The 17,066-nt window shown below is 36.4% G+C and overlaps 2 protein-coding genes across 2 annotated transcripts in view; one reads left to right on the top strand and one right to left on the bottom strand.

The window, feature by feature from the left end:
• Window positions 1–17,066, top strand: part of LOC126771694 (uncharacterized) — a 207,146-nt gene that overhangs the window by 64,445 nt on the left and 125,635 nt on the right. The window lies entirely within an intron of this gene.
• The window catches only part of LOC126771583 (chromosome transmission fidelity protein 18 homolog), a 46,086-nt gene that overhangs the window by 18,796 nt on the left and 10,224 nt on the right, over window positions 1–17,066 (bottom strand). Inside the window, exons 13-14 of the mRNA XM_050491541.1 lie at window positions 14,351–14,442; window positions 12,838–12,984 (exon numbers count right to left, since the gene is read on the bottom strand). Of these exons, the coding sequence (XP_050347498.1) occupies window positions 12,838–12,984; window positions 14,351–14,442 (239 nt within the window). The remainder of the gene's footprint in view (window positions 1–12,837; window positions 12,985–14,350; window positions 14,443–17,066) is intronic.

The raw sequence follows: 17,066 nt of genomic DNA on the forward strand, positions 1-17,066 counted from the left end.
AAAACGGTATGTCAGGAAGTCACCTAAACATAAAGTAAAAAAGTTTTAGTATCAGTAATTTTGTATGATAATTGTTTCAAATTGATACTGACATTGTTTTAATAAATAAAAATATAGATAACATTTCAGGCTTATTTAAAAATCACTGTTTAATTTATTTGTATATAAAAAATACGATAAAAAAATTACATTTTTTCAAATTATTTAAAAGGCGATCTGATGATAAGTGTCACCCTGCCTTAGACATTGGCTGTTCAAGAAATATTAATAATTTTTCAGTCACCGCCAATCTTAACTAAACAGAGGAATAAATATGTTATATCATGTACCTGTAAGCACACGGAACACCTTTCAAACTGAAACGCCGCAATATACATTTTTATTTGCTATATATATTATTATACCGTATCGTTAATTATTAAACGTACAACTCCTATATATAATGGACACGCGTTCTAATTCACAATTTGCCGTTCGCGGGGAAAGCGTCTAAATTCCGCCGTGCGCCGCAAATGAATCCGTTAGGAAAAGAAATTTGTATATCGTATCAAATGATATTTTCATGTTGATTTTAGCTCAGGCTTAAGTTCTTTTTAAATATATTTAAACTGTTTTTTAATAATTGATTTTTAAAAAACTTTTTCAATTTTATATATAACATAAATCTTAAAATAGGTCCTGAATTTATATGTTCTTATTATACGTATGATAATTAATTTTCACTTAAACTGTTAAAAATACATATTAATTTCATTTCATTTTTCTGATAATATTATCTATCTGACTTTTTGTGAATACATCACGCGATACCACTTAAACTGTTAAAACATTATCTACGAAAACGGCCCAGCTCACTTAGTGCATATTCGTAAAAAAAAAACACAATTAATAATTCAGAGTTGCGTTACCATACACTATCAATTCCGCTTACATAATCTAGGGATGACGAACGATACGACGTCAGAGGGCCGACGTGGAAAAATATCGCCCTAAGCGAATAACCCTTCGTGAGGGAGCGAACGTTTCCGATTGGCCGCCTCCCAGGAAGGATATGACCTATAGTTTTTCTTCTTAAGAACTTCCTCCGGCCATTGTGAGCGTGATTTATAGGGGTGAGGGGGTGAGGGGGTAGATTGATGATTGCCAGTATCCGGGGCCTCGCAATCACATCTGCTCTAAGAGCAATTTCCCAGTATATTCGTTTACTTGAGGCATTTAAGGGGCAAGTCTTCCGTGGAGTGCCTTTATGGAGGTCAAGATTTCAAATAAATGTTTTAATGTTTTATTGGTGTTTTCTTTATGTATTTAAATGTTTGTCGTTGGGAGATTTTATATTTGAGTATATTATAGCAAATTGTAATTTTAAATTTCCTTTACGCTTGATCCGTTTTTATTTTTCTAATTTTACTACAAAAATAATAGATCTTGTTTTGTTCTTGAACAAAAGTACAAATAATTCACTCTTTTGTATACACAAATTATAAATGCATAATGTCTGTTCATTTGTTATCGCATCGCGACTGAACTACTGAACCGTGCGTTTTGAAATTCGACATTAAGGTTACCTAAATCATGACATTTCAAATGTATAAATTACTACGACTACTATGAAGTCGCTGGGAATTAGCGCGAGTACATATATTTTCATTTTATATATCAACATATGACATTGATTTTTGTTTAAAATTGCAAGTTACATTGAATTCTGTGTAGCGTAATGTGAAAGTAAAGTACATCCTGACGACATCCCAGCTGGTGTAAGACCTCCTCGTTTGCGGTTTTCTAACTTTTCCTACCACGTTGTTCCAATAAGAGCTGATGGATACACATGTAATAGATTTTCATCCACAAATTACACACACAAGCACATGAAAAGAGAGGACTCAACGACGTCTTTTCCATTCGGTCTAGCATTGAACAGTAATGTTATGATTGTAAGCAATTATATGATATAGTATGTTCTATTTACTTCTCTTATAATATAGGTGGAAGGGTAGGTGGGCCTGATGGTTACTGGTGGTAGGGCTTTGTGCAAGCTCGTCTGGGTAGGTACCACCCACTCATCAGATATTCTACCGCAAAACAGCAATACTTGATATTGTTGTGTTCCGGTTTGAAGGGTGAGTGAGTCAGTGTAATTACAGGCACAAGGGACATAAAATCTTAGTTCCCAAGGTTGGTGGCGCATTGGATATGTAAGCGATGGTTGACATTTCTTACAATGCCAATGTCTAAGAGCGTTGATGACCACTTACCATCAGGTGGCCCATATGCTCGTCCGCCTTACTATTCTATAAAAAAAAAAATGGTAAGTGGTCACCACCGCCCCTATGGGCGGTGGTGACCACTTACCATTTTTTTCTAATATCTATATATTATATCTATATATTGGCGTGATTTTTGACAGTCACTTATTTTATCGTAAGACCCTACTTAATTAAACTTTCTCGTAATTTTTTTTTTATCATAATAACCATGAATGGAGATTGTATGTAAATAATAATATTATATTTAGAAATATTAATTTTATTAAACAATAGTTATGAATGTTTATTAATGGAATTATGAGCAATATAATATTTTATTATCTGTGGAAAAAGGATGAATATTTCAGGCGGGCTTTTACAAAACGTTACAATTTGGCAATAGAAACGGGGGTCTTAATGTAATAATTTAAAAAGATTTTTAGTTAGTGTTGATTGGTATGTGTGAGTTTGTAATTAATCTTGAAATAATAATTAAAATTAACTTAAACAGTGGAAAGAGCTTTGTTTACATATTAAAAATAGTTGACTATACTCTTGAGACAGACGGCCTCGACTGAAATCGATTTAATAATATCAATGTTGAACATAGTAATATTTTCAATTATTACAATTAGATATTAAATAAATATGATATTTCTAAACGATACCTCTCAGTAAATTACTTCTTAAATAACGAAACATTTATAATTCAGAACATTTTCGAAAAATCTTCTGAAAGCCAACGATATTATCGCTATTGTCAAAATTCAAAAGTTGCAATTTTTACTTCGAGGGCTGTTTGGGGTATTTGTCAATGTTTCCCTGCCCCCGGACGTAACATCTAATCATTCTGAAAGGGTTCAGACCAACGCTATTAAAAACTCGGTAAGAATTCTTTTGGAGGGTAACTTGAAGTGCAACGCACAGTGAAACTTACTTTCTTTGATATGAAGGAATTATAAATAGCGATTAATATATATCGCTATTTAGTCAAATTAATGTTGGACAGCCCGTTTCGTTTCTTTATTTAAAACAAGAATATGAAATTCAGGCTTGTCACGTCAATAATCTAAATTCAAAGCGGGTAAAAGTGCGAAGCTACTCATATAATAATGTTATATAATAAAAAACATTCTCCGAAACGCGTTACATCTTTTGTAACACGTTTTATGAATATTGCTTTAGTAGAATGAATCATTACAAAAATAAAAATCATTTTTTAGCATATAGTGTTGACACAGTAATTTTTTTTTGTTATAGGCCGGCGGATATATGCAATTACGTATTGTTGTGTTTCGATTTGAAGGGCGAGTAAACCAGTGTCCGTACCGGCACAAGAGACATACATGTATCATGTTAGTTCCCGTGGTTGGTGGCACACGATGTAGAGCATAGTTAATATTTCTCACAGCGCCAATCACTTACCATCAGCTGACCCAATAAATTTACCAATCAACCTATCTATTTTAAATAAAAATCTTTGCAATCTGTGTTGTAATATATTCTTGTAAAATTCTATTATAAAAATTGAATTCATTTTTTTTTTCTTTTATAAATTAACGCAACGATTTATCGTCTCAGTATATGTTGCGCTTATCTCGTTTTTCCTATAACTTTTTCTAGTCCGCTAATGGCGTGCAGAACGGCCGTCAATTCACCACAAATCCGCTCCGCCGTGAATTAAACACTCGCATTAAGATTTTTTTTATTTAATAATGTTACAATAAAACAATTTTGTTATTTTTGAGTTAAGAGATCCGAGATGGCCCAGTGGTAAGAACGCGTGAATCTTAACCGATGAACGCGGGTTCAAACCCGGGCAAGCACCACTGAATTTTCATGTGCTTAATTTGTGATTATAATTCATCTCGTGCTTGACAGTGAAGGAAAACATCGTGAGGAAACCGGCATGTGTCTAATTTCATTGAAATTATGTCACATGTGTATTCCACCGACCCGCATTGGAGCAGCGTGGTAGAATAAGCTCCAAACCTTCTCCTCAAAAAAGGGAAAGGAGGCCTTTAGCCCAGCAGAGTGAAATTCACAGGCTGTTACGGAGTCAATCTTTGGGTTTCAAAGATAACTGGAACGTGTTTAGACCAAATTTAAGTACTACGTTAAAGTATGTCACGTTTGAGTGAAACGCTTCAGATGCAAAAAAGTTTTATATCTGTCACATGTACTGAATTACAAGCGATTAATTTTTCTTTAAATATATTTTTATTAGAGACTAGATAAGTAGTTTTTTTATTCGAATTAATAATGCTTTTAATTAATATCGGCCTTACAGACATTATTAAGCAGGTGATTAGTTAAAAAATGCTGTCTCCTTCTCTTGAATCATAAATCAGTAATGTCAGAAAGAGATAAAGTCGTTAAGTAAGGGTAATGTATAAAAAATATTTCATAATCAGACATAAACTCGTTAAAATAAATACATAACGTAATGTTAAAATAAATAAGGCAATGATTTAAAAAAAAATAGTTTTGTAGATAACAATTTCATTAAACACAAGCCGAGTTTAGTCCTGTTAAATTGTAACACAAACCTAAAAGTACATTACACCCCAAAGCCCCACGGCTTCATTAATCCCATAAACAATTAGAGCAACAATAAAAACAACTAAATGCTCTCACATAGCATTAGAAATAGTCAGCGCGTGCCACCGACAAATGGGACTAAATTTATTAGCTGGGCGTGAACCGCCCGCCTAATGGCCGTTGAGTGCACTAATACAGGGTTATACTGACCACTTGGCCGGAGGGTTTTTTTTCCACTTCTGTATCACGTGATTCTTGTGTTGATAAAGTTCTAGACCGTTGAAAATCAAAATATTCTTTATACAAATAAATTTTTTACTATAGGTAGACGAACGGGCGATTGGACCACCTTATGGTAAGTGGTCAATGCCGCCCATAGACATTGGTAAGACATATTGACCATTTCTTAAATCACCAATTTGCCAACCAACCTTACGAACTTAAGATGTTATATCCCTTGTACTTACGGTACTTGCTTACTCAATATGTACCTTTAAGCCGGAACGCAACAATAGTATTGCTATTTGGCGGTTGTATATCTAATGAGTGGGTGGTACGTACCCAGACGGGCTTGCATAAAACCCTACCACCTTGTAAAACCACAAGTAACAAATCACTTAATTCTCTCGTGGGTTATTTATTATTTGTGAATCTATAACGCAGGATATTTCAATTCTTTTTTTTTTATAGAATAGGAAGGCGGACGAGCATATGGGCCACCTGATGCTAAGTGGTCACCAAACGCCCTTAGACATTGGCATTGTAAGAAATGTTAACCATCGCTTACATCACCAATGCGCCACCAACCTTGGGAACTAAGATGTTATGTCTCTTGTGCCTGTAATTACACTGGCTCACTCACCCTTCAAACCGGAATACAACAATACCAAGTACTGCTGTTTTGCGGTAGAATATCTGATGAGTGGGTGGTACCCACTTCCACTAACTTAATTCCCAAATAATATAGACTTCTAGACATATCTTTTAAAACTAATTAAAATTGTTATTAAATAAAAATCAACAACCGATTCGTAAGATTTATTAGAGAAATAGTCGATTAATTAATTTCTATTTCTTATAACAATATATAATAATATATTTATATATTGAATATAAGAAATGAATATTAAAAAATTATGAAATAATATTAATTGTTAAAATTAATATTATGTCATAATTTATATATAACATAAAGCGGTTATGGTCCAGTGGTTAGAACACAGGAATCATAAACAAAAATCACGGGTTAAAATCCGCGCAAGCACCACCAAGTTTTTATGCGCTTTATTTATGTTTTCAATTCATCTTGTGTTCGGCGATAAAGGAAAATATCAATATGCATTATACGTTTAATGACATTCTGCTTCATGTAGCCACCAACTCATATCGAGCAGCATGGTGGAATTACCCAACAGCTGTTACATTATATTTAGAAATTGACATTATAATTTTTTTTTAGGTATACATTAGACTTAAAAAATAAAGTTAATGTACAAATCGTGACCGCGTGTAATAATTATATTTATCTTTACTTCAACTTTTTTGATTCAATAACATATTGAATTCGATTTTTAAATCAATACATTTATTAACTTCCGTGAACGTGATCGTAACAGCCTGTGAATGTCTCACTTTTTTTTTAATATCATTGGACATTTTTCACACACGGCCATCTGATCCCAAATTAAGCTTGTACACAGCTTTTACTATGAAAACCAGACAACTGATATACTACATATACTATTTCTCTTTTGTAAATACATACTTATATAGAAAATTACACCCAGACTCAGGACAAACAGACATGTTCATGCTCACAAACATATGTCCTGGGTGGGAATCGAACCCACAACCTTCAAGAAAGGCAAGCATCCACCGACCACGCCAACCGGCTTGTCGCTGCTGGGCTAAAGGCCTCTTCTCTTCTTTTTTTGAGGAGAACGTTTGGAGCTTATTAACTTCAATCCAACCTTATTAAAAAAATATTATAACAAACAACAGCTCAACAGATTCCTCTGCTCGATAGCCACTCGTCGGCTACAGGTGGGTATAACTAGAACACGATATCGTTTGCATTACATAATGACATTTGTAATCCGCAATCAATGACGTGAGCCGTATTAACAATTCATACGGAAATACACATAATATTACATTAGCGGTCATGTTTATTAGTTAGCCATTACAACATAATCCTGCCCATTAGAAAATCAGTCAATACAACGGACTAACTATACACCCAATTTCACTCTCAACTTGTATAGTTTCTTTAGTTCTATATAAAGAGTTCGGTTTCAGAATATAACTTAAAATATGTCATTTTCATTTACATTTCAATTTTTTTTTTTTTGGTTATAAATGAAATGGTTATCGACGTAAGATGACAGCCACGGTTGCCGAGAAACAGGCAAGCAAGAAATCGTAGTGTATTATTGTATTCTTACATAAATTGAAACGTGTTGTGTACAACTGTTCACACAGAAAAACTAATTATGGTTATTATGATTTAAAAGAGAAAACCATTTTTATACTTGCGATATGTTAATTTTATATTATTTAATCCAATTGTGACATAATAATATGTAAATGTTTCGATGAAATTAATTTTAATATCATTCTGCATGATCCATATATATAGCTTTGTACACTATCGTATGTAGTCCAATCCAATGATCTTGAATTGATATGACATTTGAATTCAAACTAGTGAAGAATAAATTACAGAATGAGTGGTTTATTGAATGATTTTAAAATAACGAATGATATAAACAGTAACGGCCGTTGAATTTACCACTGCTGGACTAAGGCCTCCCCTCCCTTTTTGAGGAGAAGGTTTGGAGCTTATTCCACTACGCTGCTCCGATGCGGGTTGGAAGAATACACATGTGGCAGAATTTCAGTGAAATTAGACACGTGCAGTTTGCTCACGATGTTTTCCTTCACCATCAAGCACGAGATGAATTATAATCACATATTAAGTACATGAAAATTCAGTGGTGCTTGCCCGGGTTTGAATCCACGATCGTCGGTTGAGATTCACGTGTTCTTACCACTGGCCCATCTCGGCTTCAACGAATGATATAAATAAATATATACATATATATCCGCAATATTTCGACAGTATTAAGGTGGCTTAGCGACAAAATCGTTGATTTGGTCCTTTCGTCTCCACTCTTACCAAAACTACCAATTTCATTAATTAATTAAATACAAACATTGTATGAAGTATCACTATTTCAAAATCTGCATTAATATATACTGTACGTATGCCCCGTGCTAATTTGTACTCTGAACAGTTACTGGGTTCAATTCTACTAACAAATTGTCACTTTATCGCAATCGAATCGAAGCGTAACCGTTGCGGTTTATACGTTTTCCTATTCCTTAATTTAATTATCGACTAATGGCATAAAAGTTAACAGTTAAGTTTTGTTTTGACATAACGGTATATATTAAAATCATATCGGTTCGGTTCCAATCTGAATTAATTGACCGAATTGGAATTGAACCGGAAACGTATCGTACGTTATATATTACTAGAATTGAATATCTGAGCCGGTTGGCGTGGTTGGTAGATACTTGCCTTTCACGCCGAAGGTTGTGGCTTCGATTCCCACCCAGGACAGACATTTCTTTGCATGAACATGTCTGTTTGTCCTGAGTCTGGGTGTAATTATCTATATAAGTATGTATTTACAAAAAAAAAGTAGTATATGTAGTATATCAGTTGTCTGGTTTCCATAGCACAAGCTCTGTACAAGCTTAATTTGGGATCAGATGGCCGTGTGTGAAAAATTTCCCAGGATATTATTATTATTATTATTGGTCCCCTGTTCGCGTATACAATATATTGAAGCAAATTCGCGTCCGCATCTAAAGTCATTGAGCAAATACATCGCGCGTACTTAACGATCATTAATGAACAAACGTTACGTGTGACGCTAGTTGTTGAGCAATAATTGTGCAATCATATTCGAGACGCATGATTTCTATCAACTTCAAGCTAACCGCAGAATAAGATCGTGAAATAACAGAAAATATAATCTCCACATTGAAAAAAAAAACTTTTTAAGGATACTCGCATGTAATTAAAAATAATATTTTACTTGGTGGAAAAACATTCTGCGACTGCCTGGGTTGGTACCACCTAAAGAGTGAGCCAGAGTGACTACAGGCACCATTTGATAGTCAGCCTTTCTAATTTAGATGAATAAAAAACCAAAATAGCATAACGCCGTCTATCTCTGTCGTACTGCCATCATTTTCCGGGTAAATTATTAAACGAAAGAGATAGACAGTGCTGTAGTATAGAAGGTTGGTTTATAGAGAAATTCATTTTAATTTAAATTTCTTAAAATTATTAAAATACAATAAAAGTCGCACGCCATCGCTTTAATTAGTGAATATAGTATATTAATTTTAATATCAAGGAGGTGAATCCTTATATCTATCCTATAATACAGATAAAATTACAGTTTATAATGTATTTATTGCGCGTTTTCAACCATAAACCATTCAATCCTTTAATGAACCGTGTGAACGTAGACAAAAACGCGTCTTCTTTCATTACATTGCTGGTTTACGTTTGAAAGAGTTAAATGAAAGCGATGAAACGTTAGCGAATGTGGAAATGAGTGCGAATGAGACGGGTTAATTATTTCTTTTTGTGCGAGCCCTCAGTGGGAGATAGCTGTGATTACCTCGCGACCTCCGTGACAAAGATTAGGGGCACAGATATGTGACGTATCAATTGGTTAGTGATTTATGTGGTTCTTAACCGCTAAAAACCGGTTTAAACTAGTTAATAACATTTTATTAGTTCGAAATGTAAGAAAATCTGAGATTTTTAAATGTGCAAAGAAACTACTTAACTAGGTTGGTAGGGCTTTGTGCAAGCCCGTCTGGGTCGGTACCACGATTTATCAGATATTCTACCGCTAAACAGCTTAATATTTTTGCGTTCCGGTTTGAAGGGTGAGTGAGCCAGCGTAACTTCAGGCACAAGGACATAACATCTCATCAATGCGCCACCAACCTTGGGAACTAAGACGTTATATCCCTTGTGCCTGTAATTACACTGGCTCACTCACCCTTCAAACCGGAACACAACAATAACAAGTACTGTTTTTGTCTGTCTGTTTGTCCGGGCTAATCTATACAACTCCTAAAAATATTGAAAAAAATGACCTCTTAGGTTGTAGATATAATATTTTCTTATGTGTTTTATTTACAGATCTTCGTATGTATGTACGTATTTGTTTCAAATGTTAATATTGACTCCGATACTGATTACGTCTTTATATACATGCTTTATGTACATCTAAATTAAATTTCAATTATAATACTTGACACTGATTTAAATAAGAAATTAATTTTAATTACCTATTGGATTTTTTTTTAAATTTGAATTTCGAATGTCGAAAATTAAACGTATTAGCGCAAATGAATTTCACTTCTGTCACGTTTACTGAGTTGTACATGCGTTAATTATTTTATTGAATTTACTTACAATAACAAGATTATATAATAATTTAATCATAATACAGCCCAATATTTTATCCTAAGTTACAAAAAAGGTTTGCCGAAAAAAGTTTTTATTCTTTGACAAGACGTCTGAAAGAGCTTTCAGGTTCGTACAATGAGATGCGATTCAGCAAACACAGTTTTAATTAGCGACATTCGTAGACTTGTGTACACTGACACTGGAAAATTTGTGAACACCCTGTACTTAGTGCTTTAATTATTAATATTTGTATATCTGTAGCTGAGACATGTAAATGATTTGTACTTTGTACTTTAATAATACTTATTCAAATGTACGAAACAAAGCGAAATAATTTTATGCACAATTTTGTAAGAAAATAATGGTGTTAAAGACCCACTGCTGGACTCGGGCCTCTTCTCCTTTTTGAAAAGACCGTTTGAGGCTCATTTCGCCACGGATTATCATCCAACACATAGGTTTTTTCCTGCGATATTTTCTAAATCGCGCAAACTTATGGTTCAATTACACATTTATATTATATTTCGCCTCGAGGCTTCGCGAGCGTTTGTGAGGGGGGGATTTATTAGGTATGTTCTTTTCTGTATCCCTAACGTGTAAGCAAAATTTCATGATGATCGTCAAAGCTTAACAAACAAATAAACAAAATTTGCACGCTTTAAAAATTTAACGCAAATTTAAACGCTTTTGAATTTATAATATTAAGTTAGGAAGATCGATATTTCGAATGATTGAATACGTTAATCTCAGTGACTATAAAATCGATTGTTTTGAAATGACTGTTGTTGAGAAACACATTGAAGAGATTATAGACTTGAATGAACTAGTAACAATTGACGTCAAACAATAAAAATATGGCGAACTAATTAATTAAATTCAGAAAAAAGCTCAATCGATTTAACTGGCTTGATATTATGTTAAATAAAGTCTTGAAGAGATAGAGAGAACTCATCAAAACTCTACAAATAATAGGCTTTATTTATTTACGTAATTAAAGTATTATAATTCATCGCTATTTATGTTAGTACAATCCCCTTCACTATATTTCTTAATGCAACTTAGTACATTTCGTTTATTAATTGTGTACCGTAACCGTAACAGCCTGTGAATATCCCACAGCTGGGATATTCACTGGCCACCACGCGGCCACCACGCTGCTCCAATGCGGGTTGGTGGAATACACATGTGGCAGAATTTCAGTGAAATTAGACACATGCAGGTTTCCTTACGATGTTTTCCTTCACCGTCAAGCACGAGATAAATTATAATCACAAATTAAGCTCATGAAAATTCAGTGGTGCCTGCCCGGGTTTGAACCCACGATCATCGGTTAAGAATCACGCGTTTTTACCACTGGGCCATCTCGGCTCTTATTAATTGTGTGTCTAACGTATATTGTTCATTGCAGTTCAATAATGTATTAATCAATATTGGCATTCCACTAGTTGTGTTTTACAAAACGAAAACTTCTTCGTCCTTACTTATAAATTTTGCTTAGCGGCCGTGTAGTTAAACACTGATTATTATACTTGGTGGTAGGGCTTGAGCAAGCTCGTCTTTTTTTATAGAATAGGAAGGCGGACGAGCATATGGGCCACCTGATGGTAAGTGGTCATCAACGCCCTTAGACATTGACATTGTAAGAAATGTCAAACATCGCTTACATAGCCAATGCGCCACCAACCTTGGGAACTAAGATGTTATGTCCCTTGTGCCTGTAATTACACTGGCTCACTCACCCTTCAAACCGGAACACAACAATATCAAGTACTGCTGTTTTGGCCACCGTCTGGGTGAGACCAGATATTTAAGCGCAAAACAGCAGTACTTTGTATTGTAATAATCCATAAAATATAAATATATTCTGTCAATGAAATTTCCTTATATATATTGGAGACCTACAACTCTCATACAAATATTGTATCTGCTATAGACTCAGAAGCGCCATGACCGAAACGTGACATTTGTGACAAGCAAACAAACTCGCCCAGCTGTTAACAAATTAGCCCAGCCGTGGGACATTCACAGGCTGTTACTGTCCGTACTACTCTACCATAGACACAAAAGCGCCATAACCAAAACATGACATTTGTAACAAACAAACTCGCTTTCGCATTTATAATATAAGTTAGGTTTAAGAATGATTGCTATTGATTGTGCTTTATAAAAAAATGTTTTTTATTTCTATAGTATAGTAACAGCCTGTAAATGTCCCACTGCTGGGCTAAGGCCTCCTCTCCCTATTTGAGGAGAAGGTTTGGAGCTTATTCCACCACGCTGCTCCAATGCGGGTTGGTAGAATACACATGTGGCAGAATTTCGATGAAATTAGACACATGCAGGTTTCCTCACGATGTTTTCCTTCACCGAAAAGCACGAGATGAATTATAAACAGAAATTAAGCACATGAAAATTCAGAGGTGCTTGCCCGGGTTCGAACCCACGTTCATCGGTTAAGATTCACGTGTTCGTACCACTTTTTTTTTTCTATAAAGCCATAATATAATGTCATATTTTTTTTATAAAATTTATTTAAAATATGCTTACTTGCGGGGTGGTAGTCTTCTCGATGACTTTCGGCTGTAACCTTTGCAGGTGATTTGGTAACTGGGTCTTAACATCTTTGTTAAGCGTTTGTTGATCCCCCTTCCGTTTAACCTCGGAACTTTCATTCTTATTGCTCATTCGGTTCATCTAAAATAAAATAGTATAAAATACAAAAAAAAAAACATTAAGGTCTTTTATAAAAAAGTAGAAACATCATGTCCTCAGCTTTCCTCAGGGACAGGAAGGACTGGAGAAAATTCGCAGAGATCATGACCCAGACCCTAGATCAGAGTGGACACGACCTTCAGCAATGAAGCAAACGACCGAAATGACGAAAAGAATATAAAAGTAGATTAAAAGTAAGCATATTTAATGCATAACATATCAAAAGTTATTTAACTATATATTTTTCAACGCAAAGATCAGCTGCTGTCGTTTGAATCGAGTTGAAATTAAATTTGTTTAGAAGTTAAATCACAAGGTGTGAATAAATCGTTTGTGTGAGTGAGACGACGTGTTTCTGATGCAAAAAGGTTTTACTACTTTCATGTGTTTAAAATTGTGTACAGTATATATTTTATAAGTGACAGTTCTTTGGTTGCGAAAAAATAATAAAACTTATTTGTTATGTGGCGCCATCTAGTTAAAGAGTTTTAAACTCGTCTATGTATCTTGTCTTTTACTTAATAATAAATAACAGTCTGTTAATTGCTTTTTGCTGCGTTTTAATAGAGAGTAAATATCAAGTTAGAATTTGGGTGCATCGTTTACTAATGTAACGTTTCTGACGCAAAAAAGTTTCATTTCTGTCCCGTGGTTTAACCCGTGAACAATACTTATACAAGTTAAACTTCTTTGGTTGCGATGAGAGTATTAATATGTGTATAAAATAATAAAACTTATTTGATATGTGGCGCCATCTAGTTACAGAGTTTTGAACTCGTCAGTGTATCCTGTCTTTAAGTTAAAAACTAAATGTCAGTCAGTTGATTGTTACTCGTTGCGTTTTAATAGAGTAAATATCAAATTAGAATTTGAGTGTATTGTTTATTTATGTATGTTTCTGACTACTGAGTTGTACAAATTAATTTCTTAAGAGAAACTGTTTTGGACGCGATGAGAGTACCAATGGAATTTTATACAGACGTTTCAATGAAACGGTATAGTTTTATTTTTATATGTTTACGTACTGGGTTGCTAGCGCTTTATTTTCTTTATAATTAGCGACTCGCCCCATTTTCGTCAGAAAATTAAATAGCCAATGTTTCTCGCTAAAAATGTAGCCTTCTATATGTGAAAGAAATTTAAAAATCGGTTAAGTAGTTTTTGAGTTTATTCATTACAAACCAACATACAAATCAAGTCTTGTCTCTTTATAATATTAATATAGATAGAGGGGTTAATGAATATTGTGTGTAAGAATTTTAAAGTGATATTTAATTTTATATATTATATATACATTAAATAATTCCAAAAATGCTATAATATTGTTTAGCATTTTTGGAATACTGACCATATTTTCATTCCTCCTTATAACTTCCAGTTGTTGTTCGCGCGCGATTGCTTGTCGGACGGCGGGAGACGGTCTTAGCTTTTCTTCGGTACCTATAAACAATAATCTTTAGTACATTGCATTTAATATAAATAGTCTGTAGTGAGGTCGACAATTCGACACCATGTTCATACAAGGTCATCCGACACTTAGTAGATTTCCTCACGATGTTGACTTGTTGGTCTAGTGGATCTAGTTATAAGGCTGCAGACTAAGGTCCTGAATTCAAACCCCAGGTTGGAATGATAAATTGTTATTAGCTTTTCTGTCAAAGATTCTCAATAGCAGCCCGGAGTATAGTTATCCGTGCAGTGATGGAGAAAGAATACATTTCACTGCCCCTTTCATTCCCATGGGTGTCGTAAGAGGCGACTAAGGGATATGTTACCACCGTACGCATGGTGAAAAACTCGTGAAGTGGCTTGCAACCGCGTTTCGAGGTCAGCCAGCGTACAGCCAGTGCCCGAGCGAGTATTGCCGCGATGGGTGTTGATCCAATGGAGACGGCTGTTGAACCAATGCCGGGGGAAACTGTATTGACCTGCCGGACAGGGAGACCCGAAAAAGGGAGGAACGTTGCTTCAGTGGGAATGACCCGACAGCTAGTGCCGCTGCTGTTGCTGACGAGATCATGTTGGGAATGGAATACTACAATCCTAGCTCAGATCTCGTCAGTAGGGGTACGCGTAACCGTTGTTTCACTCGTGAATGTACCGATGCTGTATCATATCAGGCGGCATATCGCAAGTGGATCAACGGCTGCATTAGCGGGGCATCTAACATTGACTCACTGAAAGCAAACTACAATAAAAATTCCAAGTCCTGTAGAAAGGCATACACGAGAGCAGATGCACAGCGCATTGTACAGATTGGTCATGACCTTGTTTCGCATCCTAGGGGCTCCCGTAGCTTCTGGCGTCTGACTAAGTCTGTGCAAAACAATTTCTGCCAACCTTCGCTGCCACCGCTCAGAAATCCGGACGGAGCACTAGCTCACAGTCCACAAGAGCAAGCTGATCTCCTGGCTAAACTCTTTGCCGACAATTCCGTCATCGATGATTGTAGTGCGCTGCCACCTACAATACCTTCATGTGGCCATACGATGCCTGACATCAAAATCAGGCAACGTGATGTGCGTGCGGAGCTGCAATCACTTGATGTACGGAAAGCTAGCGGTCCCGATGGAATACCAGCCATAGTGCTGAAGAAGTGCGCAGCGGAGCTGTCTCCTGTGTTAACGCGCCTGTTCTAACTTTCTCTCTCTTCGGGATGTGTGCCGGAGACTTGGAAAAGAGCTAATGTGCAAGCGGTTCCCAAAAAAGGGGATCGGTCTGACCCGGCAAATTATCGGCCAATAGCTATCACCTCTGTATTTTGTAAGGTGATGGAACGGATTTTAAACAACCAACTGATCCATTACCTAGAAGATCACTGTTTAATTAATGATCGTCAGTACGGGTTTCGACCAAAACGGTCCACAGGTGATCTTCTAGCGTACGTAACACACCTCTGGGGTGAAGCTATCGACAAGCATGGAGAATCGTTGGCTGTCAGCCTCGATATCTCCAAGGTTTTCGACAGGGTCTGGCACAGAAGTCTTCTCTCCAAGCTGCCGGCATATGGTCTGCCTGCTCAGCTATGCACCTGGATTGCCAGCTTCCTACACAAGCGTAGCCTTCGTGTTTTAGTTGATGGTTGCGCTTCACAATTCTATGTAATGAATGCTAGGGTCCTCCAGGGATCTGTGCTATCTCCGACACTCTTTCTTTTGCATATCAATGATATGCTCTCTCTTGGGAACATACATTGCTATGCAGACGATAGTACAGTGCATGGTGGATACCACGGACGCGCAGTGGCTGGGCGGGCGGAAATTGAGGAGAGGCGGAAGGATCTTGTCATTGAACTTGATAGGACATTAGAGTTCATCGCCAAATGGGGCTCTGATAATCTTGTTGAGTTTAATGCCAAGAAAACACAGGTATGCGCTCTCACAGCGAAAAAGTCAGCATTTTCCCCTCTTCCCTCCCTCTGTGGTACTCCGCTGGTGATACAAAGCAAAATCGCCATGCTGGGGATTGACGTTCGCTGCGACCTTAGTCCAAGGGATTACATCGAGGCTGTTATAAAAACAGCTTCACGGAAACTCGGAGTTCTGAACAAGGTGCGGCGTTTTTTCAAGCCACAACTGTGCCTGCTGTACAAAACACAGGTACGGTCTTGCGTGGAATATTGCTCGCACCTTTGGGATGACTCCGCTAAGTACCTACTGGAGGCCTTGGACCGGTTGCAGCGACGTGCCGTACGCATTATTGGCGACGTAAAGGTCACAAACATCCTTGAACCTTTACAATTGCGTCGTGAGATAGCAGCACTGAGCGCTTTCTACCGACTGTATCACGGCGAGTGCTCTGAGGAATTATTCTCTCTAATTCCTGTTTCCCCCTTCCTTCTTAAGTCCACGCGAGCTGGTTCTCGATGTCACCGCCTAACTGTGACATAAATTCCATCGCGAACAAAGAAATTTGGCAACTCCTTTCTTTGTCGCACTTCCAAAAAATGGAATTCCTTACCAGCTCACGTGTTCCCCTACTCTTACAACCCGGGTTCCTTCAAACGAGGCGTGACGAGGCATCTTGCGGGCCGGCAAGGCGAAGGCGGCTAGTGCAGAACGTTT

Source organism: Nymphalis io, chromosome 11 (assembly GCF_905147045.1).
Source record: "Nymphalis io chromosome 11, ilAglIoxx1.1, whole genome shotgun sequence".
Lineage (NCBI taxonomy): Eukaryota > Metazoa > Arthropoda > Insecta > Lepidoptera > Nymphalidae > Nymphalis > Nymphalis io.